Genomic DNA, 27,592 nt, shown 5'->3' with positions numbered 1-27,592 from the left:
AACTCATCAGGGGAGTGAGAATGTCTTCCAGCTATTTCATAGAAAAAAAAGGGGAAAAAGAACGTTCGCATTTGGAATGATTTGCATGCATTAGAGTTTTCGGCGTTGCAACATTTAATTCGGCAGCCCTTGGAATATTTGTGTTTGACTTTTCGCTTGCTGCCTAGTGCGTTTTATTTTTTCCGTTTTACGTAGCACAGGTGCGCTTACCTCGTCAATTTTGAATGTCGTTCTTTTGTTCTCAGTGAATTCAATGTTTTTCTTTCCATTTATAAATTCGGTTTCTGGAGCCGTAAGTTCATCTTGACAGCATTGCGGCGCCGAGTCAGGACGTCCGGCTAACTACGTCACTAGATTTAGACAATCATGCAACTGCGGCTAAAGTTTCGTCGCGCATACGCAGCGCCACCCCTCCCCCTGGCGAGGGCGACGAGATGTTTTGGTGGCGCCACCTCGCGGGCGCCCTCCCGTGACGCAGCAGGTAGGATGCAAGCAGACGTCGTGCTATTCCAAAGCACAGAGTGGCTTTGTTGGTTCGCATCTATGTCGATTAATAGCGATTTCTTTGTTAAAGAATCGGGTATAACGAAACTTTTGTGAGTGATCTTTCTAATGAATAACCGCGCCTCGAAGTTGCTTTCTACACTAGAAATATTTTAAATTTTCAAAAATAAACCTGGTGCTTCACATTACAGCTTGCGCGATGTCAGTCAGGGCTATTCACAGCCTCCTCTGATCCTTGTTTTTCCGGATCTGTGGAGGCTGCTGTAAAGAAAGGTTTTGCATTAACCAGAGTAAATGACGTGATGTCTTCTTAGCTGTGCACGCGCGCACAGTTGTGTTGCAAGGCGCCTCACACTTGTTTTAGCTACATTGATCTCGACGGTACCGACACTTCTATCCAAGTGTGACTCGACAGTTGCTGCCGAGCGCCTCGTCAGCAACTGTCGCTTCGCTCCTCCCCAATCGAATACGCGCGGCAAAGAAGTTTGTCCCATCGCGACTTCTGCTCGAAAGAAAATGAGACATTTTCATACATTCTTAAATTGTCAGCCATGGCCCGGCGATGTCAGGCGATTGCGCAATTTGTTCTATCCTGATTTTACTAAGAATTGTTTACAAATTTAAAATCGCTCGCTGAGAAGCGCATCACGCATTATGCGCATTTGGGTCTACAAATATTAAACATACACGCGGCAGTAATTCATAGAAGGTGTATTTTTGGGACGCGTTTCGCGTCGACCGGGTGAATTTTTTATTTATTTAAATAAGATTTAAATAAGATTTAGTTGAAACGACTCCGGATGCCAGCCGTCGCTTCTTTCTGCCAGTTATTTTGAGGAAATATATATTTTTTTTTACTGGTTTTCAAATTTCAAAAGGAAATCAACTTGAAACTTATAAGAGGCCAGCACTCGCAGAAGACATTGGAAGGACCAGCATATACGAAGTCGCTTTCACTGAAGTGTAAACTACACACGCGCGAGGTTCTTGAATTTCGCTTTCCTATCTTCAGTTTAATGATAGTTTCCTTTTTTTAATTTTATTTTGTCCGAATCGTAATGAAAAATACACCTCGTTCGCCGTGGTAGATGTTGGAGTGCGATAAAGCGCTAGATTTCCTATTTTCATCATCTAGCTTTTTATACTAGGAACAGCACTTCACCGTCCGAGAGCTTCGACCCCTCATCGCCAAAAGTGTTTGTTGGCACGACTACGCTTGACACGTGCTGTTTCAAATTTCGGTAAAATGTCCTCACAAATATCACTTCACCGAAGAGACACAACGCGTGAAACCGGCTTTGCCGCGCGTTACCCGAACAGCGCATGAAGCGAGCTGAAGAGCCGAGGGATCCAAGATCTGCGCGTTTTGTCCGAGTCTGTCCTATCCGTGACGTCACAAACGATGATGATGATAGCTAGAGATGCGCCCCCTTTCGCACACGCCGCAAATAGGCGTACGCGAAGCTAACGGCGCGGGAGGCCGGTACGCTTGATCGTGCAGGCCTCGCGCTTCGTAAAGTAAGGTACCGAAAGCAAAAGAACAGGGAACGTGCCAGGTATACTGTTTACTCCAATGCCACAGCATCGTATTAAGCAGTAAGGGAAATCTGTCTTCCAAAAAGTGTTATTTGTTTCCCGTGAGGTGATTCGAGAAAGGTGGACCGAGCATGAATTAGGGCTATATCGGAGGACAGGGTTAATTGTTATTTCCCTGTCTTGTCGCTCGATTAAGTGGTGCAGCTATGCTCTCTCGTCGTATTAATAGGGGCTTTTCGAAGATCGCACGCAAGAGCATGCGATAGCACGTCACTTCGAGCGCGGACTGAGCTCGTACCCGCAGTGCCCATCTATCCGTTGAGGATCTACCAAAATAGTCTCTCGTAATAGGTACAATAGTTCCCTGTAACTGCCGACAAAAGAAAAACGGTTATGAAGTTAGTTTTTTTTTTTTTTAATAACTTTTAAATTGTGAACTAAGCTCATCTATCTTACGTGTTGATTTTGTTCCCCATGGCTTACAAGAGAACGCGAGTAAGTTGCGAAAAAGGTTAAATGAGGCTGATAATCGTAGCTCGTATTGGGCACTGACTCGAATGCATAGTCGAAAAATTGGGCAGTGGTGGCTACCCTAGTTGTTGTTTTTTTTGTTTTTTTTTAATTTTCATATATGATTATTAAAATGATCTAGTTAGCCTTCATCAGGCATAATTGCATTCCAAGGAACTTAAGAAAATTAGACGTTAGAATATTCCAGGATCGATCAGTTGGAGCGTGCTAGTAATGTGGAGGCTCAAAATAAAAGTATCATAAATAGGACGAGGGCAGGACACATCCCCGACGAAAATAACTGAAAATGTATGACTGAAATTCAGAATTTCGCCACATTGTTTGTAGAGATAGAGAGAAGTAATATTTAAGTGCTCTCCTGGTGCGGAGGTTGTAAATATAAGAAGTATTAGTGTGCCTAAACAGCGAACAAAAGAAAACAAAAATCACACCCAAGAAAACTTATTTCCCGCGTGGTTCAAAATTTTTCATTCTGGGTACAACATAAAATACGTTCGACGACCAGTGGGATTCATCCGATGGAAATGCATTAGAATTTCCATCGAATTCAGTTCGATGAACGCGTGGCCTCGGCTCCCTTACATGGTCACTCTTGGCTATGGACAGCCATATCACTCTTGCGAAGAACCACATCCAGCGGTTGGGGTGCGTTTTTGCTCCCCGCTTCGGGACAGATTTCCCCCGATCGCTTCCGCGAACCGCGAAGCGGCAACCAATCGCGACGCTGACGTGACGTTGGTGGCTTTCGAAACAAGATGGCATCTGTCGCTGGTGAGACGTCCAAGGCACTGTAGTCCTAGCGTTGGGGCGGACAAATCAACGAAGAAACGTGATGTTAACGTGCGTCACTTGAATCCACCGCGATAAGAATTGACCCGTAATCTTTTCGCCACTCCGGTTATTTCGTTCGCGTAAGAGTTGGTTTAATATTCGGAGTGCCAAAGCCCGTCCCTCTTTGCCTTGTCTTCTCCCGTCGAAGATCGGAACCCACCTCCGATCGATGGAAGTGGCATCCTTTGTAACCACTAAGGCAGTCGGATGAACTAGCGTGCTTTTATGTGAACTACTGAAAGCTTTCGACATCGTGCATGACTACCACGAAGGCCGGTAGAGACATCGTGAGCCTGATTGCGTAGCCAACGCACCACCGCGGAGCTGCCAGGGTACCTCCGCTAGCTCGACCTGTAACGTTTACTGCCACCAAAAGGAGTAAAGGGAACCTACTCAAGAAATAAAGTGTACCTACCAGACGATGCATAGGTAACCCATACGGCGTTTATTGGAATTTAATGTCGAACAAACAGTATACACCAACTCATGTTTACAAACAAACCGGAGCGCCCGGAGCGCCCCTAGCGGACACCACCGGCGCCGCGCATGCGCGATGAGGGTGTGGGCAAGAAGCTCGCCGTCGCCCATAAACAAACCATTGAAATACGATGTCGTCGGCGTCGGTGTGAGTCCCCGCGCTCTTTTTGGCGTTGAAATTGTTGATTCCACATCCTCCTAACGATGTCTGACTACTTGAGCGGCGTCAGCGAAATTACCGAGGCTCGTTACACCGCAAAACTTCGCGTGAATCATCTGACATGCGGCGATTCATTCCGCGTGGACGCCGCAGAATGTACGCTAAAGCCTGATTCACATGATGAGATTTCGCTCGCAATTTTCAGTAGCGACGTCGCTCGGACTGCAAAAGCGTGAACCGTAGCTGAGATGGTCGACGTCGATACTGAAAATCGCAAGCAGAATCTAACCAAGTGAATCAGGCATAACAAGTCGGTGATGGCCACTCGTAACAATGATCAACATCTCAAAAAAAGAGTCAAAGTACAGGCTAGCTGGTGGAAGTCAACCATTTCGTCGTTTACCCTGAGACTGGGGGGTTTTTTGTGTCGCGAACCGGCCGAGGTCCGAGTTCGACCAGGTTCGACTTTTTCGAACTTTTAGTGGAAAATTCGACGAACCTTGTATTGAGGTTCAACTCGTGTGCGGATGCGCGACAGGCTGGCCAGTTGGCTTCGGATTGGATGGTAATGGCTAAGGGATAAATTAAGGGCAGCGCCGATTGGTTATCTCACTTAATACAGTACAAAAAAATTAAGTTATTAACCTCTTCAGTGATTAGAATTAGTTTCTTTTAATTGCAACTGTTTATAAAATAAAATAACCCTTTTCTTAAAAAAAATTCTCCAAACCTAGACATGCTTGTATCAAGGTCTGGCCACACTGTCCACAAAGTCGAACCGGTCGAATCTGGTGAAAAGTTCGAAGGTTCGTCGAACCGGTTCGACGAAAGTTCGACCAAAAAATCTGGTTCGACAAACGTTCGCGACACCCCTAGTATAGACCTTTCCAGCGGCAGTCTCGAACGAAGCGATTTACGGCGCGCGTCCCTGGTTTTGAGAGGGTACGTCAGTGTTGCCCGACTGCGCTGGTCTGTGGAGTTTCTCGTCAGCGGGCTGTGGCAGCCTGCGTAGGCGCACCTCCGGACGCTGGTGAAGGCTAAATTGCCGCGTTGTATTTGTTATATTGTGTTCTATAGCAGATAAAATTTCTCGGCGTTTTTAAAACTGCATTGTACTATTTTTGGGAACAAAAACAAAGAAATGAAAGCTGTTTTGGTGAGACCGTGCGCGACAGAACAAATGCAACTGGAATGTTTGTTTAATTTAATGGTGATCTTTTTTACGGCACCGTACACTCAGCCGTGTCAATCTACAAAGGTCTTAGCCGTCGAAAATATTTGACCACACAGCCCACAACATGAAATTAAACGAGTCTCATCGATCGAAACAACATATATTGTACGTACCCCACGGTGCCGCGGTATCCGAACAGGTTTTGAGAAAGGTCTCGAATAACACAGCATATCCAAAATACAGTGTCGACCATTGTCACTTTACGACGATCGGACGAAATCCGGCGTGTTTTGGGGCACATGTAGAAGAGAGCTGCATTTTCGCACAGCTTCAAAGCAAATGAACGAACGTGTCTACTCCGCCCCCACACCCTGGACCTGTTTTTCGCGAAGACCCAGAACATAGCCGGGAAGGCTTTTTGGAGATTATTTCGACGGAAATAATCCTCCGAGAACGTCGAACTGCTCGCATCCCGGGCTGCTTGACGTTAGCGCTTTTCGTTTGTGTTTTGCGAAGGCCGAGCAAGCTACGAACCATGGTATTCTCTGGTTCTCGCAGTGGAAGGTAACACACAAAGGGTAAGCATCCTAAACAGGCTAATAAAGCAAAAACTTCCAAGAAAACCCAGCGAACTCCGAATGCACATTGCAGGTGGCAGAAATTTCCGGCTGATAGGGGTCGCTCAGGTCGCAAAATGGCGGCGGCCACAGAGCTCTTTTTTGCGAGTGACGAGAGGAGAGTCCGTCACCAACGAAGCCACGACCCACCGGACATAATCTTCCCCACCGCGGTCAACTCCGAAAATGATAAGAGCGAACAACGAGGGGGAAAAACTGGCCCTCAATCCCGAAGACAAGGTCAGCTATTCATGCGGGTCCACTTCGAAGAAAAGGTCGGGGGCATCCTCTTCCGAGTCAGCAAGGCGCGCCTACGCCTGGCTGGGATTTACTTCTGTACGAAGTCGAGGGAATCGCAGGCGGGTTTTGCGGGTCCGTGTCTCTTTTTTTCGCTGCTCGAAACTCGTAATGCGTGCGAACAGCCCGAAGGAAAATCTTTAGAGTACAAAAATATTCCAAAAGCCGGGAATCATAATGATCAAATGATCAAAAAAAGAATTCCTGCTTGTAGGTTTCACTGAAGATGTTTCCTGCATGGGAGACGAAACGTTTGATTAAATTGTTAATCTTGTTGAGTAAAGTCGGAGCAGTTTTTTTTATCAATCTTTAGAGTGCCAAAATAGCTAAATTTCGGCTTTGGATCGTGGATTACACTGGATTTTGGATTGTAAAATAGGGTAGCCGAGTGCAAGTCTCAAAATATCACGCGTGATTGCCGAGAAACCTCGAACCGCGTCTCGGTGAGTCTGGACGGGGTCGCTCGTGAACCGCATTCGCAGACGCGTCTCAACCGCCGGTGTGAATACGCCCTCGGGCGATTTTGCTCCACGGCGCGGCGCCACAAGTATTGCTTCAGCGCGTCCCTTGGTCCAGCCTAGAGCCACTAAATAAGCTGCGCTTAGAGTATCGGCACTCCGTTCCCCAACATTGTTGTGGGCGCCGCCATTTTGGCTCGTATGCAGAGCAGACGCAACTGCCGATTGTCATAATTCAAAAGTGCCACTTCCTCAGCGTTAGATTCGATGTTAGAAAGGTCATGTAATATTGCTTTGCTCTGCCGCGAGCTGTTTAAACATTTGCGCAGGGCGGAAAAGCGTTTCCTGTGATTTCAGATAAAACTTCAGATAACTGGCAACTATGATTTTAAGACACAATATGGCGAAGTGTCGTTACTCTGAAGCGTAGCTTATTTAGTGGCACTAGTCCAGCCCAAGATGCAAGATAGGCGGGTGGGGAAACGAGAGTCGAGTGGGCGACCTGATTGTGTCCCCGCTTCCCCCAGAAAGGTTCTCAGTACTCCACATAGATGGCGGCACGAAACGAACAACAATATATCCTTGTTTATTTTGCGGGCAACGCGACCCATTGCCAGTTTATTTAATAAACTGTGCATGGAACCACGCCAGTTGAATCGGGCAAACTAATAATATATTTAATATATAGGTTCTGTTACAAGCTAAAGTGATCGAGAGGGCGCGCAGCGCGACAAAATGAAGGCGAGTTGAGAAGTCAGCTGAGGAGCTGAGGCCGTGTCGTGAGTGCGTTGGTACGGCGTCGATTCCACTTCCAACTCCGCCTGCTCTCGGCGATCTGGTTGTATAAAAACTCGGAGGTTATCAAGAGTCGGCAATATGTCAGTTAGGTTGGTGTAAGTCTTATTGAGTTAATATTAACTCGGAAGTAATAAAAATAGTAATCATAACGTCAATTAAGGTGATAACAAATCAGTTGGTTGAATATTAGCTCTAAGTCATCAGGATGCCAGATAGGCCGAATCAAATTCTATTGGCTCACTATAGTAACTCGAAGTAATCAAAAGAGTAATAATAATGTGACTCGGGCTCATAATGAACAAGTAATCACAAGAGCGATCATGATGTCCGTTCGGCCGAATCGAACTCCATTGGGACAAGACGAGGTAATCAAAATAGTAATCATAATGGTAACTGAGCTGAGGATAAATCACGTGGTTTCTAAAAAAGTCGAAGTAAAAAGAGTGAGGAATATGTCGATAAGGCCAATATAAAGTCAAAAGGGTCACTAGTAACTCAAAGAAATCAAGATGTCAATAATGCAGATGTAGACTCTGTTGTGTGACTAATGTATCTGGGAAAAGTAAAAAGTAACCACTAAGTTTATTGAGTTACAAGTCAATTGGGTGAATAGTAACACAGTAGTCAAAGCATGCAGTAATCCAAATCTTAGCTGAACTTTTATGTAATCGCCTTTTTCAATAATAATTCAAAGTAATTTACGGAGTAATGAAACTCTTGTTAGCATAAAGGGATTTGTGTCAATAATAGCTATATAACCAAAAGCTATAACTATGAAATGGTCGATGAGCTTTTACCAAGTTATAATTCTGTTAATAATTTCTCAACGTAATAAATAATAAAAACATGTTTGTTGATCTTTTATTATGTAAATTGTGTTAAAAATAGGTCAAAGTAATTAGGCACACGTCAACTAAAAGTCAGCTTTGTCAATAATAGCGCGAAGTAATCAAAAGAGCAATGACAAATTGCAATTGCAAACTTATATATCATAACTATATCTATAATATCTCGAATTAAGAAGAAAGAGTAAACAAAACGTCAATTCAACTAAAATAAAGTCGAGTGCGCCACTGATTGCTCGAGATTACCAAAAGAATAATCAGCATGTCAATTATACCTCGTCAGTCGTGCTAGCAGTAACTCCAAATGGTCGAAATAGTAATCAAAATATCGATGTTGTCCCCAAAAAAAGTCTAATTGTATAAACAACTACTATATCATAAAATTGACTGACCCCGGGATTAAACTGGGCAGCACTTTGTAGATTAAATTGAATGGCGCTTCAGTTAAATGGGATGGCACTTAGTAGATTAAATTGACCGTCGTTTGGACTAAAATGAGCGGGAAAACCTGCAGTAACGCTGTCCTGTCAAGGGCTTAACTCCATCAGTATTGCCATTCAACGGACAGTGCAACGATTTTAGCGTCAACAAAGTTTTTACCTTGTATCTTTTTTTACGCTCCATGTATCCCCCAATTTACTGCGATTTGGCTGCGTAATCGCGAAGGAAAAACGCCTTTTTAAAGTGGTAGCTTTGCAGGGCCAACCAACCTCAAGATCCGCGTTAGCACGAAATGTGTAGGTCGGTCAATTCGTAACCGCCAAACGATATTGAGAAAAAAAAATAAAAAAAAGAGAAAGAAAAAGAAACGGCAGCCGGTGTCAGCGATTGACCCTTGGTCACCGGCGTCGAAGCCGAGGGTGCTGTTGACAGAGCTACGGACTCAGCACGCAAGAACGGGACTGATCTGAGAAAGCGCGCGGAACAGAGAGTCTGTGGAAAACGCAAGAAAGAGAGGAGCATAAACAGGTGCTGTAGAGAGAGGGCGCTGAACAACGAAGAGGAGTGGAAAAGGAACCAAAGTGCGCTTCTCCTCTCTTGGTGACCCAGAAAATTCAGCGAGATTCGCGTGTGCCAGAGGGGCCTCACGCAGCTTGTTGAGCGGTCGGAGTGGGAAATTGTTGTCGGTACCAGCACCGCCACTCCCAACGCGACCCCCTACTCCGACTGCGGCGCCGTCTGCGCCGTGTGGAGAACCATTTGCGACGCACACGTATCACCATCGTCCACACTGCGCCGAAGACAACCAAAGTGAACTTGAAACGCTTTTACAGTGGAGCTGTGATGGGCCTACGTTCCCCAGTATCGTGTCTGTGGGCAAACAAATCTGGACAAAAAACTCTGGACAGCTACGCCATCTATTAGCAAAGTCGGCAACCAGACAATCGGCTTACCGGTTGTTTGGTAGCCGCCGTCGCTCATTAATGGCGGCAACCTTTCCAGCCTTTCCACTCTGGCTTGTCGACTTGCGGACGGCCATTTGCTTCATTTCCACCAGAGGTCAGCTTTGCTGGCCTTCCTTTTTCGCTAAAATGGAAAGGCTTTTTTTTTTTTTTTTTATGCGCTTTGTCAGTTATACGCCGCTGGTGAAAGCGTTCGAATGCATGGAAGAGGCCGACTGTGACACAACGCCCATGATCGTCGCCGGAGACTTTAGCGTGCACGTGCAACGCAATCCGCGGCTCATCTACCTCGTGCGCGTTCGGGTTACACCTCGTGATCAGTGACACAATCCCGACCGTGATCCCTACCACCCGCGACGGCAGCACCATCGATTGCGTCTTCGCGCGACGCGTTCCCGGACTACGTTGCATGGACTTCGTGGTGTACTTTTCGGTACATAAACCGTTGCTCTGTATAAGGTCCAAATCAGATGAGAGCGGCAAGTTCATCAAGAGCAACAAAAACAGTGACAACAACCAGTGCAGTGCCACCAACGATCGCCACACTGCGTTTGCGTGCGGTGAAATTGCTTAATCACCACAGTAACCGCTCATTCACACTGGAAGCGGATCCGCGTTCGCAAAGCGGTTGCGAACGCGGCTGTATAAAGATCCAGGGCAATTGCACGCGCACTCGATGACATCAAGTGCGCGTGCAATTGTACTGGATCTTTATACAACCGCGTTCGCAACCGCTTTGCGAACGCGGATCCGCTTCCAGTGTGAATGAGCGCTAAAGGCTGGTTCACATAGTTGCAAGCGAGTACGACCGAGAGACAAGACCGGTTTTTAACCCTCTTGCGATGTTTTAGGACTGGATGCGCTGCAGCGGACCTGGTCCTAAGAGATCGTAATTAGATGCCTAAAAACCGGCCTTGTCTCTCTCAGTCGCACTCGGTTACAAGTACGTGAACGAGCTTTTACATTCCTAAAGTTCAGTGGTTTGTGGAATATTAAAAGTATTTCAATAAAATTTTATCTCGTTTCAAAAGAAGTTTCGCCAATGATGGCCCTGTAAAGGTACCGTATTTAAATGCGTTTGTTGGAATGACCAAACATGCAACCATTTTTTTTTAATTTTTTTTTTTTATAGTTAAGGGGTACTTCTTAATTTAAAAAAAAACTGGCCTGCTCCTTTTGTGTTTTTATTGGTTTGTTGAGCTTGGACTTGTTTCATTTTTCTTCTTTTTTTTTAAATAAAAAGTAGCGCAAGCAAGCAAATAATATTTTCTATTCATTCTGTGGGTGGCACGGACTAATTCCCCCAATTAATTGACCAAAGTACGAAAATTGTAGCACCGTAAAACGAGTTTCGGATATTTGACCATTTTGCGCGAACCGCTTCTTGCTTGTTTCGGAGTGCGTGAAAGCACGTCTCCCGGTTTGAACTTCCTTGGCGTCCCTGAATCGACAGCCGTTGTCGTTGCCCTCGGGCTGCCGTCAACACGAGCTTCACTTTTGCCCAAAACGTCTGATCACGTTGGAGGCTTTAATTTTCGATTACCGGAGCCCCCACACGCTCCGCTCACTAAGGAAAAGGGCAAGCACGCGACAACTAACGTCGTCTGCAATGCTTTTTTCGCGCCTATTTCGTCCATCGTCTGCTCGGTAAATTGAATTAGTATGCTCCGCGCTCCCGCTGGCTTAATTTCCATACTTCAACGGGTATCTATTCTTCTTCTCTCTCTCTTTTCTTTTTTTTTTTTTTTGTCCTTCTTTTTTTTTTTTGGTAGGGAGGCGGGTTCATTAGGGTCTTTCACTTTTCTTCCTTCTGGTTTTGTTTTCCGAGTTTCTCGGGGTCGCGTGTGGCCGCTGCGGCTGTTGGGTAGGCCTGAGAGCCTATATTCGGGAGTTTCCAACTTCTCGTTCAGGGTCACGTGGTTTGTCTGCAAGCGTTTCAGCGTTTCCGACCGCTATCCTCTTCGCCACCCGACAACGCGGCGCATGCGCAGCTGCGACCAATCGGCGCAGGAGGCGTCTGCCATGACATGGCGAACGCCCCCCGATGGTTTGAGTTGCTCCCTCTCTCAAATCTAGGCACCCTAGATCGGCCGTCATATGGGCTGTAGCGTCCTCGCGGTTCTCTTGGTCCCTCGATCCCTAAACGTTATTGTAAGCCGGAGGGGATGGCGGCGGGCCGTCATTTAGCCGCTACATCAGTGAGGCTGTTCTTTTTTTTTTTTTTCTTGGTTTGCCTATTATCTGTGTGTTTTGTTATGCGATGCCACCACCAGATGGCGCTAGAAATCCTTTTTTTTTTTTTGGTATGAGTGTGTTTGCGATGTAGGGGAGCTGGAAAGGATGAGAGATTGAATGGGAGAGAGAGAGGTTCGATTTAGGGGCCACTTCCTCAGTGGCGAAAGTTAGTCTTTTCTATTTGTACGGTTTCTCTGTGTACTCAGCCAGGTGTGTTTTACTTTTTTTTGTGTGTGTGTTACGAAAGGAAAAAAAAAAAAAAAAGCTGTGGGAGGGATGACAGAAACAAACACCGAAGTGATGGCAGAAAGGAAACACGGGGCTAAACCAACATATTTGTACTTTTAACCTTTGTTTATGTTTTGACTTTTTCTTCTTTTTGCTAGCAGGAAATTGTGTGCTAAAACAGTGCTACAGTTGAGCATGTGGACAAAGTTTGGGTGAAACTCTATGAGGTTTATGTATATTTCAATGAGACGTCCCTACCAGCTAGAGAAGAAAACCCTTCTTTTTGCACATTGACGTAACTCTAAGATCAAAGATATTAAGTTTACGTCAATCCGACCCATAAAATTAATAAATGGCTTTCCAAAACTGATGAATTCTGTGTACCAATATTCTGGGCGAGTTAATTGGAGCAGGGGTATTTATATTTCTGTCATGTGCATGGACTGATCAACTTGTAATGATTAGATTCTTGATCTACTGAACAGTTATACTGGGACAGTTAAATTACCTACTGCAATATCCTGAGAAATAGCCCACCTAAAATTGAAAGCAAATCAGGTGGAAATATAGTCAGCTAACTTTCAATGTGCGATAAAAACAAAGTTTAAAAAATTCTAGTTTTAGATTTTACGGCCTGCAAAACTTGTAATCGCAAGGAATTAAAGGCAGCTGTCGTTCCCAGTCAGCAATGTTCCCTTATTTCCCACTGTGGCTAAGTACCACCATTTCTACCCAGGTTCATTGGCCAGGGCCCTACAATTACTAGGAGTGGGCTATCTTTCGGTGTTTTCGGAAAAATAACAAATCGTGCCAAACAGGGGGGCGGGTTATCTTTCGGGAGTGGGGCGCCTCTCGGATGGTACTGCACGTTATTCGTCGTTCACTTTATTTTCATTGTTAAAAGCTTAAAGTTAGCAATCTAACTTTAAGATTGGAAGTTCCAATTCAATATATTTTCTTGCATCATCTAGAGGGGATTTCAGTCCCACAGGCTGTCGTCTCTTTCACGTTGGGAGAAACGTTTTTGTTGGCCTTGACTTAGAAATTTGCATTTTCACATTTCTGCCCGTGGATTGTTTTTTTTAATGCGAGGTCCATAACGCTGGTTTGTCATTTTTTATGTTAAATTCTCGCGTACAGCCCTTTCTGTAGCTGTGTTAAGGACTAGTTGGATCTCATAATAATCTGCATAAACAAAACCAAATTTAAGATACAAGTGCCACTTGCACATCACGGAGAGGCAGTTAAATTTTGCCTTACAATATTCAACATAGTTGTTCAATTTAATTTTAGTGAAAGAAAGAATAAATGCATAAAATGAGGTACCAACGCGGGCACATTTCTTTTTTTTTTTTTTTTTCTAAAGGTACACCAGCACTGTCTCTCGTTGTACGTGCTCGTTTTTCTTTGGTTGATAGGATTGTCCCGGTGCGTCGTTGCAGGTCCCGCCGCAGCCAACTGACGGACCAGGGAAACGGCAGCTCTTCCGGGGGATCGAGCTCCACCGAGAGCAACTGCACACCGTGTCACCATCCCGCGGGAGGCGCCACCAATTTCTTGGGAACCATGACGTCCTCGTACGGAGATGGCGGCAGCGTGGCACCCTCTGCCAACGCTGCCTGCTCGGACGAGCGCGTCACCCTGATCGTGGACAGCACCCGCTTCGTGGTGGACCCCGCCCTCTTCTCGATGCAGCCGGATACCATGCTGGGCCGGTGGGTGGCACCGCCTCGCCTTTGCTTCTCTTCCTGCGTCTTTAAACCCTTGCCCAAGCGTCAGCTTGAACTTACAAAAACGAACGAACAAAAGATGGAATGTGACAAAATGGCAGACTAACAACTTTGCCTCAGTGTACTTCTTCTTGCGGAATTGCCCTTTTCGGAGATATTTTGTGTATGCACAAAATAAATATCAGTTACAAAGAGAACTTACACAATCAAGTGTTTAAATTTAATATTACCCAATTTTTCCGCCTATGTGTCTAAGAAAGCTATTTTCCTAAAATTATCGGGAGGTCTGATCTCTAGATGCTTTGCAGACGTGCCAGGTTACTGCTACCATCGCTGACTTTCTCTCGTCTTTCCCAGATGCCAAGCTGTTGACGAGCCTTCAGAAAGGCCAATTCTGAGGAAAAGGACACAATAGAGGCACTAACCTGCCCTGCTGGGGTAATGATGGAGTGAATGAGAGGAAATAAAAACGGAAGGTCGGTTATGGCGGCACCTATGCACAGCTGCTTCAAAGTGTCTATACAAAATCTGTGTCGTGCCGTTCCTGTTTGCTAGTCCGTCTTCACTGACTCGCCTCCCTTTGATTGGCCAGGATGTTTGGCTCCTCGCTGGAGAACAACATCACAAGGCCCAACGAGCGGGGAGAGTACGAGGTTGCCGAAGGACTCTCGGCCACGGTGTTCAGGGCCATCCTGGTGAGTCGTCCTCCATGCCATACTGCTTCGTTCATTCGCCTTTCGCCTTTGCGTTAGATAGGACTTGAACGCATTCATTTTATACTAGACATGATGTTCCCGGTCCAAGTGCTACTGTCGGTGACGAGTCTCTTTAGTGTGTTGTCGAGCGCGTTTCGGACGCAAAAAAAATCTAGTATATAAGTAAGCCAATGAACGGAGTGCAATGATACTTTTCACAGAGATGTGCTTAGGTTTATCAAGCTCAAATTTTGCGATGGTAAGCTTTTTGAAAGAAATGTGAGGAAAAAAAAACTCAATATCTGCTATGCAACGGGAGTAAGAGGAAACAAACCGTCTGGTTGACGCTCTGATGTCAAACCACACACGCCCGGATCTGCTCTAGGGTGTTCAGCTCTAAGAAGCGAGGTACCATCTTGTGCCAGATGTGAGTAGCAGCGTCAGCCGGACGGTTAGCTTCTATTTTCCTCCTGTGCTTAGGAGAAAAGCAAGTTTTCTTGCATTTATTTCTTAGAAACCTACTCACGACCATGGACGTAGGAAGAAGACGAGGCGACAGAATGGCACGAGCCAGCCAAACGAGAAAATTCCAAGGTGAAGCCGGAAGTAGAGGTGGGAACGCCTTCGAGGATGACCAAAAAAGCACAAAGGAGCTGTTGGCGCCAAATCTGCTGTCCTTCCCATCCAATAGCATCTTTTGGTTTTGGTCATTGTTGGGGGTGGGTCCTCCAAACCGGAAACCTCCCCCCGGCTTCACCTCTGGTGGCGTCATGTCGCCTCCAGAAGCTTCCTACCTCCATGCTCACGATATTTGAGTATGATAAATGTACCACCTAGAGACACCTTTGTGAGACCCTTGGCTTATGTATAATAATTCTTTTACGACGGCGGTCGGAGACATCTTGTAGATGGTGGTGGTGCTACCTTGTGGTGGTCGGATAGACCACCCTGTGTACGTGAGATTTCTAGGGTGCTGCCTCGCTAGTTCTTACATGTTCATTCTTTACGCATTGCAGCGTAAGTTTGCATTTTTCTTTTTTTTTCATGCGAAGGCTTTTGTCAACGGTACTAATTTAATGGAATGTGTGCAGGTCGGGCACTAATTTGAACTGTGAAATTTGATGTTGCTTTCCAACCGTATTAGTGTAATGCAAAAAAGTGTTAATGTTGTGTTTGTGCTCGTCGTGTCGTGCAATGTGTGCCACCGTTAGCGACCGTTCACTTGTTCTGCATTTTTTTGTCGCGCATTCTGGACTAAAATACGAGACTTTAGGTTAGTTGTAGGGAAGACTGGGGTAGAATGGGAAGATAGAAACAAGCTTAATGTAGCATGAAGACCCTTCTAATCAGAGGAACAGCACTTTGTCTGAAATCTTCTAAAAATGTAAAAAAAAAAAAAAACAAGAACAAGAATGTGTTTCATTCCACCCTCCCCCCAGGGAGGAATGGGACACATGGAAGATTGCGCTAGAAATTTTACTAGAGAATATTATTGGCAGACGGGTCTTCACCAAACATGAAATCTGATTGCAGTCGTCTTTTTTCCTCTGATTGTCTGTGGTACTGGGGATTAAGAGTGTGGTAACATTTTACACAAAACAAATAATTGGTGGCTTAAATTGAGTATGAACTAAAATCGCATGATTCACTAGTATTACAGGTTAACCTTAGTGTTGATTTACCAGTCAGCAGCAGCAATCATTATAAAGGGAGGACTGAGATGCTGTCCCATTCATCCCACCATCTCACTGTCCCATTCCTCCCAAACTGCCTTGCACACAAGGAGGTTATAAGGTCTAGGAGGGGCACGTTGCAATATTGGTGAAGCCTACTCATAAAAAGTTTAAACGATGTTGTGGCCAACATGACCGTAGATCTCTCTGGCAATTGGTGCGCGTGACATGTCACGTGTGAGATGGATGGTTGATTGCACAAGGACTCCTTGCAGGCTTGCGCGCGCTCCGTCCGGTGGGTTTTATCAGATCAAAGTCTAGACTGTGGTGTATTCTAGTACACCATAGCTAGACGAAGGCTAGCTACGGTCACGTGATATGGTCACGTTGGGCTGGACAAGTGAGGAGAGTAAGGAGGAAAATGAGAAAGAGGCGCGGCGTCAAGGGAGCATGGCTTGTGGAGGCTATGCGGCTGGTGTCCTGCCCTCTCCTACCCTTGTATCCTCCTTGCTTGCACATGGTAAGTTGCCAGTTGTGGCAACAGGTGAGATGTTAAGCTTAAAATAGCGGTTGTCAAAAGCAACCTATTAACACATCTTTTCAATGCCTGTTTACAACAGCCGTTGGCCCAGCCATTTTTTTTTTCACGAGTAGGGCAAAACGAATGTGTGCTACATACTTTTTAGTGTCAAAGTGGCAACCACTGACTCAAATCATGTATACCACGCTAAGCAGGTACGCAGTACTGCTACCACGGCGTCTATCTAGCAGTTCGTTAATGTTTTGGAACTATTCACTGAAGAAATATGTTGACCGTCCCACTCCTCTCACCGTCCCCTTACTCCACTCTTTCCCACTAAAATTAGAGCCGGGCAATTCATTATGCTCGGGTATTCGGGGAGGAATGAATGAATGTTTTAGAGTGCAGCTCTTAGGCGCCCCCTTTTGGCTTGAGCGGCATCGGCGTAACCGCGCAATGCATTATGGGTAAATTTCCCCGAAGGAACCCGAGATACTTTTGAAGGACCTCGGGTTCCTTCGGGAGGACCTCGGGAGAACATTAGGTTCCTTCAAGAAAACCTCGGGTTCCTTTGGGAGGACCTCAGAGGACCTCGGGTTCCTTCGAGAGGACCTCGAGAGGTGCTCGGGTTTCTTCGGGAGGACCTTGGGTACCTTCGATGACCTCAAGGAGGGGGGTCACGTGACCCCCCCACCCCCGAGGTTACGTGACCCCTTCCCCCCCGAGAACACGTGACCCCTAGTACCCTTCCGTCCTCCTCCTCAAAGCTGCGCTCTAATTCGGCGTTACAGGGAGTTGTAAACGGCTTTCATTTTTTAGTTGACCGGACAGTAAAATATTTTCTTTGAATGATCCTAATGATTAAGGCATACCTATTTAGGTTATTTCAAGCACTTATTTTTTTCTTTTTCCACAAAGCTTAAAGGGATACTACAACGAAATTTCGGCGCTCATTTTATGGTCTATATGTGTTCAAGGGAGCAGCATCACATCGAACATACCAATATCTTGTTAAAAAAGTCACGAAAAGGAATTTTAAAACGAATTAAACGATTAGCAAAGAGCACCTGGTGGATGTCGCTAACGCCTGGCTTGTAATGCTTGTCTAGGAACCTTGAGAGCTAGTGACGGAGGTTGTCTCGCCTCCGGCCATGACGAGAGAAGAGGGGCAGGAGGAACTCCCCTCTTCCCGAGAATGCCTTTTGTGTGTTGCAGAAGTCGCTATTGTCCCCCTAGAAGATTATAGAAGATTAACCCGTCACTCAAAATTCGTACAAAAGCAGCCGCTTCGGTCGCTGGAACGACTAGGCCATCCTCTCGATGTCAGCCTCGCCGTAGCTTTGCTCGTCCCGAGACGACCTACGTCACGATTGCGTTGGATGTCACGTGGTCTCCGCTGGGCCTTCTCCGAGCACTTGCCAGAGTGGGCCGTTTATAACGAAAAATACAGCCACCAGGCTCCAAATACAAACGTGTGATTGTCATTTACGGATATTGTGGATCATGTCCAACCTATTTTTGAACATGACGGGAATATTTCAAATTTCGTTGAAGTATCTTTTTAAAACGAGCCACTAGGAGATAAAAATAAACCTAGGATATTGCCATTATGCTCAAAGACAATGTGGATGCCGAACATAGGACCTAGCACGAGACAAGTTTTTCGTTATATTAGTAATTGCCAAAGCAAAAGTCCTGGTCATAAAAATAAAGGTTTCTGTGGGTGAATGAGACAATAATTTATAGACTACGGTTTGGGGTTTGGATCATTCGTCAGTCAATCAGTTCCTCCCAGATATACCGGGTGTTAGTGAGAAATCTGAACCCGGCTTTTAACTCTGCAAAAATAAACTAGACACTGCGGGGAGCTCCAGCCGTTCAAGCAAGATGCCAAAGTTTCAGCACCAACCGTTGTTTTATTTAAAAGTTATAAGCGGTTTTCTTAACATTTTAATGGAAAAATGGCAGCCGACGGAGCTCTTGAATACATGGATCTCTATGGCGCCAGAAACCGAAAACGGACCCCAGTTTTCCGTTGAAAATTTCAAAAAATCACTTATAACTTTTGATTAAGTTAAAGGGCAACTCCGCTTAATTTCAAAAATTTTGAGATAGTGTCCGATTTTGCTTTTTAAGCACTCAAAAACAATCCCCAATTCTTTGTTTCGCGAAAAATAAAATATTTTTCGTGTAATTTTACTCTAGCTATGATCACAAACCGAAACCGAAACGGTGGCAAAGCCGGACAACATTGTATATTCGGCATCACTAAGCATGTACACCCACGTGATATACAAAGAAAAGAAGGAGTTCCCCTCTTATCAGGATCCTCCTTTGTGCCTCCTGGATTAGCACAGGCGTCGCTATTCTCCTCCCAGAAGATTATAGAAGATGAACCTGTCCCTCAAAATTCTTACAAAAGCAGCTTCCCTCTCCTCCTTTAGCCGCGCTCAACGAGGCGATGGGCCTATCAGTCGCCGGGCCGCGCGTCACTCACGTCTCTCACGGCGCTGGCGCCACCCGTGCTCTCCCCGGGAAAGAAAACAAAACTGAAAAAAAAAAAAAGAAGCTGTACATGCTTGATGACGTCACGGACGTGCCGGGAGAAGGAATTTGGAGGAAGCGGAAATGCAGCCGGGCAGTGTGGTCTGGCCCGCACGTCTCATTCAAAACCAGCGGATTCGTGCTTGTCAAACTTTGACAGCGAGTTTAATGAACTTCTAGGTGGAATTCCGTCGTAATATTTGCCATGGGGGTTTTGTAGATGATAACAAAGAGAAGTGTATAGTTTTGCACTACTGGAAAAGAAGCGGAGTTGCCCTTTAAGGGTTGGTGCTGAAACTTTGGTCTCTTGCTCGAACAGCTAGGGCTGGTACGTTCTGACGGAGTTTGAGCTTTCCGCAACATCTAGTTTATTTTTGCGGTGCGAAAAGCTGGGTTCAGATTTCTCACAAACCCGTTACACCAGCATGGTAGTTTGCCATTGATATTAGTGTAGGCAGTATCAAGAAACGAATTGGGGTCTGGAAAACTTCAGTCGAGCATTTGGCACATATTTTAATTATATTTCTGGTATAGCACCTGCAAGTACTCTATGGTTTTCACGCGAATGTAGACATAAATCGCCTTGTAAGCTATGCAGCTAAGTGAAAGGGATATATAATTAATTTTCAATGCTACTCTTCTTTGTGCACTTAGTGCTTGCTTCTTTTACTCTATTTTTTTCCAGCCATTTGACGCGCTTCCGTAGCAGCCACGCAAAATAGCTGCCAGGAAGTGCGGATGATTTAAAGAAAGAATACCGACTCACTACAAACAATTTTCATCATAAATAAACGCAATACAACCGAAAATGACGGTCTTGAGATAGCGAGCTGCAGAGTCAAAGGGAAACACATAGTAGCGGTCTATGAGACATTGGGGATGAATTTTTGCCAGTGGTTTCTTGGAGAAGCTCTTACACAAGAATGTCTGACCGGCGTCCTCTTCTCTACTGTTACGTCTCGTCGTTTATGAGACAGCGTCATGGGCAGATTGCCCCGTGTGTTGGGACAGGGGTCGATTTGGGGCAAGCGTCTGGTTGTTAACGGATTGGACGGCGCAGGACTACTACAAGACGGGCGTGGTGTACTGCCCTCCGAGCGTGAGCGTGCCGGAGCTGAGGGAGGCGTGCGACTACCTGCTCATCCCTTTCGACGCCCACACGGTCAAGTGCCACAACCTGAGTGAGTCACCCTTCGGCTCATGTCGTCATCACCCAAACTGGGTTGCTAGGAAAGTTCCCGAAAATACCCCGAGGGTTTCCCTATGTTCTCGAATTTCCTCGCTCGTTCCTGCCCCTAAGTAAACTCTTTTTGCACTTTAAAGGGGCACTAAAGAGGATTCTGCGATTGTCTGTTTTTGGTCATAATGGATTTTACGTGCTCTAAGCACCCTAAAAATCCAAAAATTGCAATCACGCGACGCCGACTTCCATAGTAAAAACGTGATGAAAGGTCGGGACACCCCTTTTTCTGAGCAGATTTTTCCGCTCAGGGAAGGTGGGGCCTACCCCAGCAGCGGTGTCAGCCCGGTGACGATGAGCGCTCTTTAGCCAATCTCAGTTGTCGCCTCTCCATCACGAACCACCTCTCTCAAAGAGGCGGCTTGCGGTTGGCCGATGAGCACCCATCGTCACCGCGCTGACACTACTAATGGCCTTTCCTGGGTTGAAAAGTCCGCTCAGAAAAGGGGTTGTCCCGACCTTTCATCACAATTTTCATACGAAAATTGGCGTCGCATGATTGTAATTTTTGAATCTTTAGGGTGCTCAGGGCACATAGAATCAGTTATGACCAAGAACAGACGATTGCAGAATCCTCTTTAGTGCCCCTCCAAGAACTGTCTTGAAAGGTCTGAGCCATTCATTGGTGTGCAACTAACTGTATGCCAAACACTACTTAGCATTAGGGATGCCGCGAACCTTTCAAAGTTCGTGTTCGAAAGGTTTGAAGTTTTCAAAGCTCACCAAGGTTCAAATTAGAAAAGTTTGCAAATTTAGAACCCCATTGAGGTTTGAATTTGAATAATTTGAAAATATTAAGATTTCTGAAAGTTTAAGTTTGTATATTAGATTTCTCTGACAGCTCATTCAAGAAATGCGAACGTTTCGAATTTATTTAGGATTCAAGTTAGAATAATTCAAAGATCTCAATTTTTTTAGGTACAAGTTCGAAAAGTTTGAAAGTTTCGATTTGAAGTTTGAAGTCTTTGAATTTCAAGGAAGCAGATCAAATTCCACAGTCTCAAACTGTTTTCATGAAATCATCTAAAAAAACTTACAAAATGTGCTACAAATTTTACTGAAAATGTTGCCCATTTCTCTTATGCCGTGATTACACGCTTCCTTCTCAATGCTGCGGTACTGACAGTACTATGTGTATTACTTGCTATTTGCTGTAACTTATGAAACAAACTTTGAACTGGTTGAGCGGTTCACCGAAAAGCCCTGAGGCAGTCGGGTGAATGTACTTCCTACTTATTTCTAAACTGGTAGCAATCGAATCAAATGTCGCCTAAATGCAAGGCTGGCATAAAACAACTAAATATACAGGACAATCCATACACACAAGGGCATCCAGGCTACCCGAAAATCTTTAGTTGATTTGGGCGTTTATTTTTGGCGGGATGACACGTGGGATGGAGAAAACACTAAACACAGGCACAGCACCCGACACAAGTCAAGGTTGAGGAGAATTCAATGAGACTAAATTAGGGAACCACCCGTCCAAATACAGCTGATCAGGTCACGGCCGTTTGTTATCGGGCTTACCATATTGCTGCTGCCTAGAACTTTTCTTCTTCAATCAATAGAGATATTGGCCACTTCAGAATGCAGCCAGTTATTAATGACAATCAAGTAAGCGCCGATTGAGCGTTCGCTGTAGAGCATTGATGTCCCGCTCCACGCGTGCCCTTCCTTGGCGCGAGGACAATGGCATAGCCAAGAATTATTTTGGGCAAGGGGGGAGGGGAGGGGAGGAGAGGAGAGGAGAGGAGAGGAGAGGGGAGGGGAGGGGAGGGGAGGGGAGGGGAGGGGAGGGAGGGAGGGAGGGAGGGAGGGAGGGAGGGAGGGAGGAGGGGAGGGGAGGGGAGGGGGAGGACTTTTATAATTGGGGTGGGGGATTTTGTGTCATCTTCACGTACGTGTGTAGTTGATGCACTGTACAATTCACAGGTACAAACATGGGCGTCCCCAACCCCCCACCTGGCTGAAGCAGTTCGGTAGTCATTCAATATTTGTCTTTCTTAAAAACAGTGATGATTTAGGAAGGGGAAGGGGGGGGAGGGGGGGGGGTGTTTGGCCCCCCAAACCACTCCCCTGCCTACGCCACTGCGCAAAGAAATCGAGGGACTTGCGATTAAAAGCAACTAATGCTATGAATGACGCTCCCAGCGAAGCGCCTCGCGGTTGAATTTCAATCCTGCAAATCTGGGATCTGTTGGCCTACAGGTTACCTCGGGGCAACCTACGGAGTTGTGCGTGGGGGAGGTTCTGTGCGAAAGTCGAAAGAAAAAAGTGAAAGCCGTTTACAAATCCCTGTAACGCCGAATTGGAGCGCAGCTCTTGAGGAGATTAAAGTAGAAGTTTGGGCTAGTTGGTATTTCATGATTAAAGATTAAAACAGCGCAAGGACACGGACAAGAACAAGAAGGTAGACAAACAAGGCGCTGACTTACAACTGAAGTTTATTCGTTCTAACAGCGAGTATAAATACTGTATTGTCACAACAAACAAACATGAATAAAAAGCTTGACCTGGATGCCACGTGCTCACTAGCCATCGCTATGCACTGTCACTGTTTGTCTAAATAGGAACGTTCCTTATCTGATAAAGATAGTGACGGAATGCTGACACAGTTTTGCCCCAATCTTCCAATTTCCCGCGCCTCAATGATTTCCCGAGTGAGTTTGTCTCACTCGGGAAATCTCAAACTCACTCGGCCCAAAGGTCGCGTGACCCCTCCAGGTCACGTGACCTTTCACGTGACCTGGAGGGGTCACGTGACCTCGGGGGGTCACGTGACCTCACAGGGGTCACGTGACCTGGGGGGTCACCTTGGGGTCACGTGACCTTGAGATGACCTTGGGAGGGGTCACGTGACCTCGGGGGTCACGTGACCTTGGGGAGGAGACCACGTGACCTCGGGGGTCACGTGACCTCAAAGGGGTCACGTGACCCTTGTGAGGTCATGTGACTTGGGGGTCACGTGACCTTCAAAGGGTCATGTGGGGTCATCTTGGGGTCACGTGACCTTGAGATGACCTTGGGGGGGTCACGTGACCTTGGGGGTCACGTGATCCCAAGATGACCCCACGTGACCCCCAAGGGCACGTGACCTTCAGGGGGTCACGTGACCTTGAGATGACCTTGGGAGGGGTCACGTGACCTTGGGATGACCTTGGTTACGCTGACGCCAACGGCGACGGCGACGCCGCTCAAGCCGGGAACGGGCCCCTAAGAGCTGCGCTCTAAAAGGTGTGAGGTACGAGGCCGAGGCCACTCCAAAGTGATCATTGAGCGCTTTACGAACAAGTCATTTGTTTCACGATCAGCCAAGTATGATTGACTTTAAATGCAGTTTAAACCACTTTGCACATTGACATCTTGTGCTATTTATATTTGTTGCCTCGAACCTCGGGGGAGGGGGGAGGAGGAGAGGAGGGGGAGGGAGAGGGGAAACTTGGTTCGAACTTTGTCGCACTTCTGTTCGGAAGTTCGAAGTTCGTTGAACTTTTAAACTCAGCAGAATCGAAAGTTCGAAAATGTTGAATTTTTTATGTAATAAGCTTGATGTCTTGAAACGTTGCAAACCTTTCGCACCCCTTGGTTCGATCTTCAAACTTCAGGTTCGCAAAACGTTTTTGGCATCAGTTGCGATGCCAGGGTGGGTTTTCTGGCTCCCATTCGAGAGAAATAGCCATTCCTGGGATTCCTGGGTGTAGGGCATTGGGTCTTTTTACGGTGATAGCTGTCATGGGCTTTTCCCACCACTGGAAATGACGTCCGTTGGTAATGTTGGAGTTGGAGTTGTCCTAGTTATAGTTGTCTTTGTTGATGTTGAAGTTGGCGTAAGGTTTCTGTCGTTGAAGTTGCCAAATCCTCGAAAAAGATTGCCTGCCACACACGGGAATTGAACCTGGGTCCTCCACGTGCGACGCAGAGGTGTTACCACAGAGCTACGTCACAGCGTTAACGACCCTCTTTATATTTAGGGTTTTTGTAATACCTGATGCCCACTGCACACACTCTCTGGAAAAATACGAAGAAATAGCGAATAACAAAATGCCATCTTAACATTGTCAATGCCGAGAGCTCATTCCAGCAGACACACTTTCACGCCCTGGAACAAAGAAAACAAACGGAAGTGTTTGGAACAAAATGGTCAAATGCCTTAGAGCACAGCTCTTAGGCGCCCGTTCCCGGCTTGAGCGGCGTCGCCGTCGCCGTCGGCGTAACTGCGAGTAACCCTCGTAACCCTCGTGAAGGCTACGAGGGTTCCTCTCACGAGGGTTACCCTCACGAGGGCTACGAGGGTTAGTTACTCTCAAAGGGGTTACCCTCACGAGGGTCACGAGGGTTATGAGTTACCCTCACGAGGGTTATGAGAGTTAACCTCACAAGGGTCACGAGGGTCACGAGACTTGCCCTCACAAGGGTTACTAGGGTTACCCTCACGAGGGTCATGATGGTTACCCAGGTCACGTGACCCCCTGAGGTCACGTGACCCCCGTTGACGTCACCGGCATCCGCATCGTCATCGTCATCATCACTGATGATGTCACTGGTATCCGCATCGTCATCATCACTGATGACGTCATCAGTGACGTCACTGATGACGTCACCGGCATCGTCATCATCACTGATGACGTCATCGGCATCGTCACGTGACCCCCCCGGTAAAGTGACCCCCAGAAGGTCACGTGACCCCCCCCCCCAGTGCCATTCCCTCCTCCTCCTCAAGAGCTGTGCACTCTAATTCGGCGTTACTGGGAGTTGTAAACGGCTTTCATTTTTTTTTTGTTCAAAACGCCTTTGTTCAGACACCCCAGAGCGTGTGAACGCGATGCTGATGCTAACGACTTTGCTGTGATGTGTTGCACCTATCGCTGTAACTGTGGATTAATGCGGGACTGCTCAATTTTTGTTCCCTCTGTTCTCTACACTCAAAGGCAACCCTAAGTCACTTTTCTTTTTTCTTCTTTCTTTTTTTCGGAGGGAAGTTACGGTAATACTTAAGTTATTAAACTTGCATTTGCTTATGACCGAGTTCTTGCGATATCTTACGACGAGAAAACACACTGGCATGCTGGCATCATCATCTGTGAAGTGACCCTGGAACTGTTTTTCACTAGAGCAGTGGTCGGTAACCTTTTGCTGCAGTGGGTCAAATCGTCGCAAGGCGGAGATGGAGGGTCAACTTATAGAAATGGAAGATTAAAAAAAAAAACGGTCACATTTTTTTTGTTTTTTAATATTGCCCAATAATGGGTGTCCAATATTGCTTCCCAAGGTGCAAACATTCACATTTAAACTTTTAACCGAGAGTCATAAAACATTTTTGAGGTGCTCATCTGTCATTTGCAAGAACCACGTTTGACTTCACAGTCTTCATCTTGTAAAAGTATGTGAGCAGATATATATGGTGCTGTGCGGGCACTTCGTTCAAGGCTGCTACAATATTTCATAGAATTGAAAACTTTAATTCAGTGAGGCCAGCGGAAAACTTAATGAAATCGTTTGCTACAAATGCATTCTTCAGTTAATTGCTTGTTTCAGGATGGGCTGATCAGTGATTTCGGTCTGTGGCATATGTCTTGAACTTGTTCAGAGTTAATCTGGCCGGTAATACCGGGCTACCAACCAAACACACCTCTTTCCCTTGTGTTGTGTGTGTGTCTGTGTGTGTGAAAGGGGGAGGGGGTCAATATTGGAGGCATGCCGGGAGTCGCCAATTGCCGATGCCTGGACTAGAGCGAAGGTTCTGAGGTATTTGCAAGGTCAAATGTATGTACTATATATGAGAAAGGATCTCGTTTATAACATTGCCAGAAGTTTTTAGAGCGCAGCTCTTAGGGGCCCGTTTCCAGCCTGAGCGGCGTCGCCGTCGGCGTTGGCGTCGGCGTCGGCGTAACCGCGCGGTGCATCATGGGAAATGTCCCATAATGCACCGCGCGAGCCCCCCACCGGGGTCACGTGACCTCGTGGGGGGCACGTGACCCCCCCGAGGTCACGTGACCCCGGTGCATCATGGGAAATGTCCCATAATGCACCGCGCGAGCCCCCCACCGGGGTCACGTGACCCCCCGAGGTCACGTGACCCCCCGAAGTCACGTGACTCCCCTGAGGTCACGTGACCCCCTCCTCGAGGTCACGTGACCCGCCGAGGTCACGTGACCCCCGCCGATGTCGCGTGACCCCCCGATGACGTCATCGTCACTGATGACGTCACCGGCATCCACATCGTCATCGTCATCATCACTGATGACGTCATCATCACTGATGACGTCACCGGCATCCACATCGCCATCGTCATCATCACTGATGACGTCACCGGCATCCACATCGTCATCGTCATCATCACTGATGATGTCACCGGCATCCGCATCGTCATCGTCATCATCACTGATGACGTTACCGACATCCGCATCGTCATCGTCATCATCACTGATGTCGTCACCGGCATCCACATTGTCATCATCACTGATGACGTCACCGGCATCCACATCGTCATCGTCATCATCACTGATGACGTCACCGGCATCCGCATCGTCATCGTCATCATCACTGATGACGTTACCGACATCCGCATCGTCATCGTCATCATTCTGATGACGTCATCAGCGACGTCACTGATGACGTCACCGACATTCGCATCGTCATCGTCATCATGACTGGTGAAGTCATCAGTGACGTCACTAATGACGTCATCGGTACCCGCATCGTCATCGTCACTGATGACGTCATCAGTGACGTCAGTGATGACATCATCGGCATTGTGGGTCACGTGACCCCCTAAGGTCACGTGACCCCCCAAGGTCACGTGACCCCCCCCTGGTTAGTTTAACCCCCCCCCCCCCCAGTGCCCTTCCCTCCTCCTCCTCAAGAGCTGCGCTCTAATTCGGCGTTACAGGGAGTTGTAAGCGGCTTTCACTTTTTGATCTAGAAAAAAATGATGGGCCAAAAAATAGGAAAAATATGGCTGCATCTTTGCTCATTCTGCCAAATGCATTTAAATGTGGTAGCTTTAAGGGTGGGTGGTGCTATAAGTTTGGGTGGTGCCCAAGGCGGGATGACCCCAGTGCCTGGAGTGGGGTGTGCTCTTCGTTCAGGTGGTGCC

At 46.6% G+C, this 27,592-nt stretch overlaps 1 protein-coding gene across 1 annotated transcript in view; it reads left to right on the top strand.

Annotated features, from left to right (window-relative positions):
• The window catches only part of LOC8043422 (BTB/POZ domain-containing protein 10), a 48,699-nt gene that overhangs the window by 6,345 nt on the left and 14,762 nt on the right, over positions 1-27,592 (top strand). The window contains exons 3-5 of the mRNA XM_029981470.4: positions 13,537-13,809; positions 14,417-14,519; positions 20,317-20,437. Of these exons, the coding sequence (XP_029837330.2) occupies positions 13,537-13,809; positions 14,417-14,519; positions 20,317-20,437 (497 nt within the window). The remainder of the gene's footprint in view (positions 1-13,536; positions 13,810-14,416; positions 14,520-20,316; positions 20,438-27,592) is intronic.

Source organism: Ixodes scapularis, unplaced genomic scaffold (genome assembly GCF_016920785.2).
Source record: "Ixodes scapularis isolate PalLabHiFi unplaced genomic scaffold, ASM1692078v2 PGA_scaffold4__175_contigs__length_147842914, whole genome shotgun sequence".
NCBI lineage: Eukaryota > Metazoa > Arthropoda > Arachnida > Ixodida > Ixodidae > Ixodes > Ixodes scapularis.
This window is presented reverse-complemented; position numbering and strand designations above follow the sequence as displayed.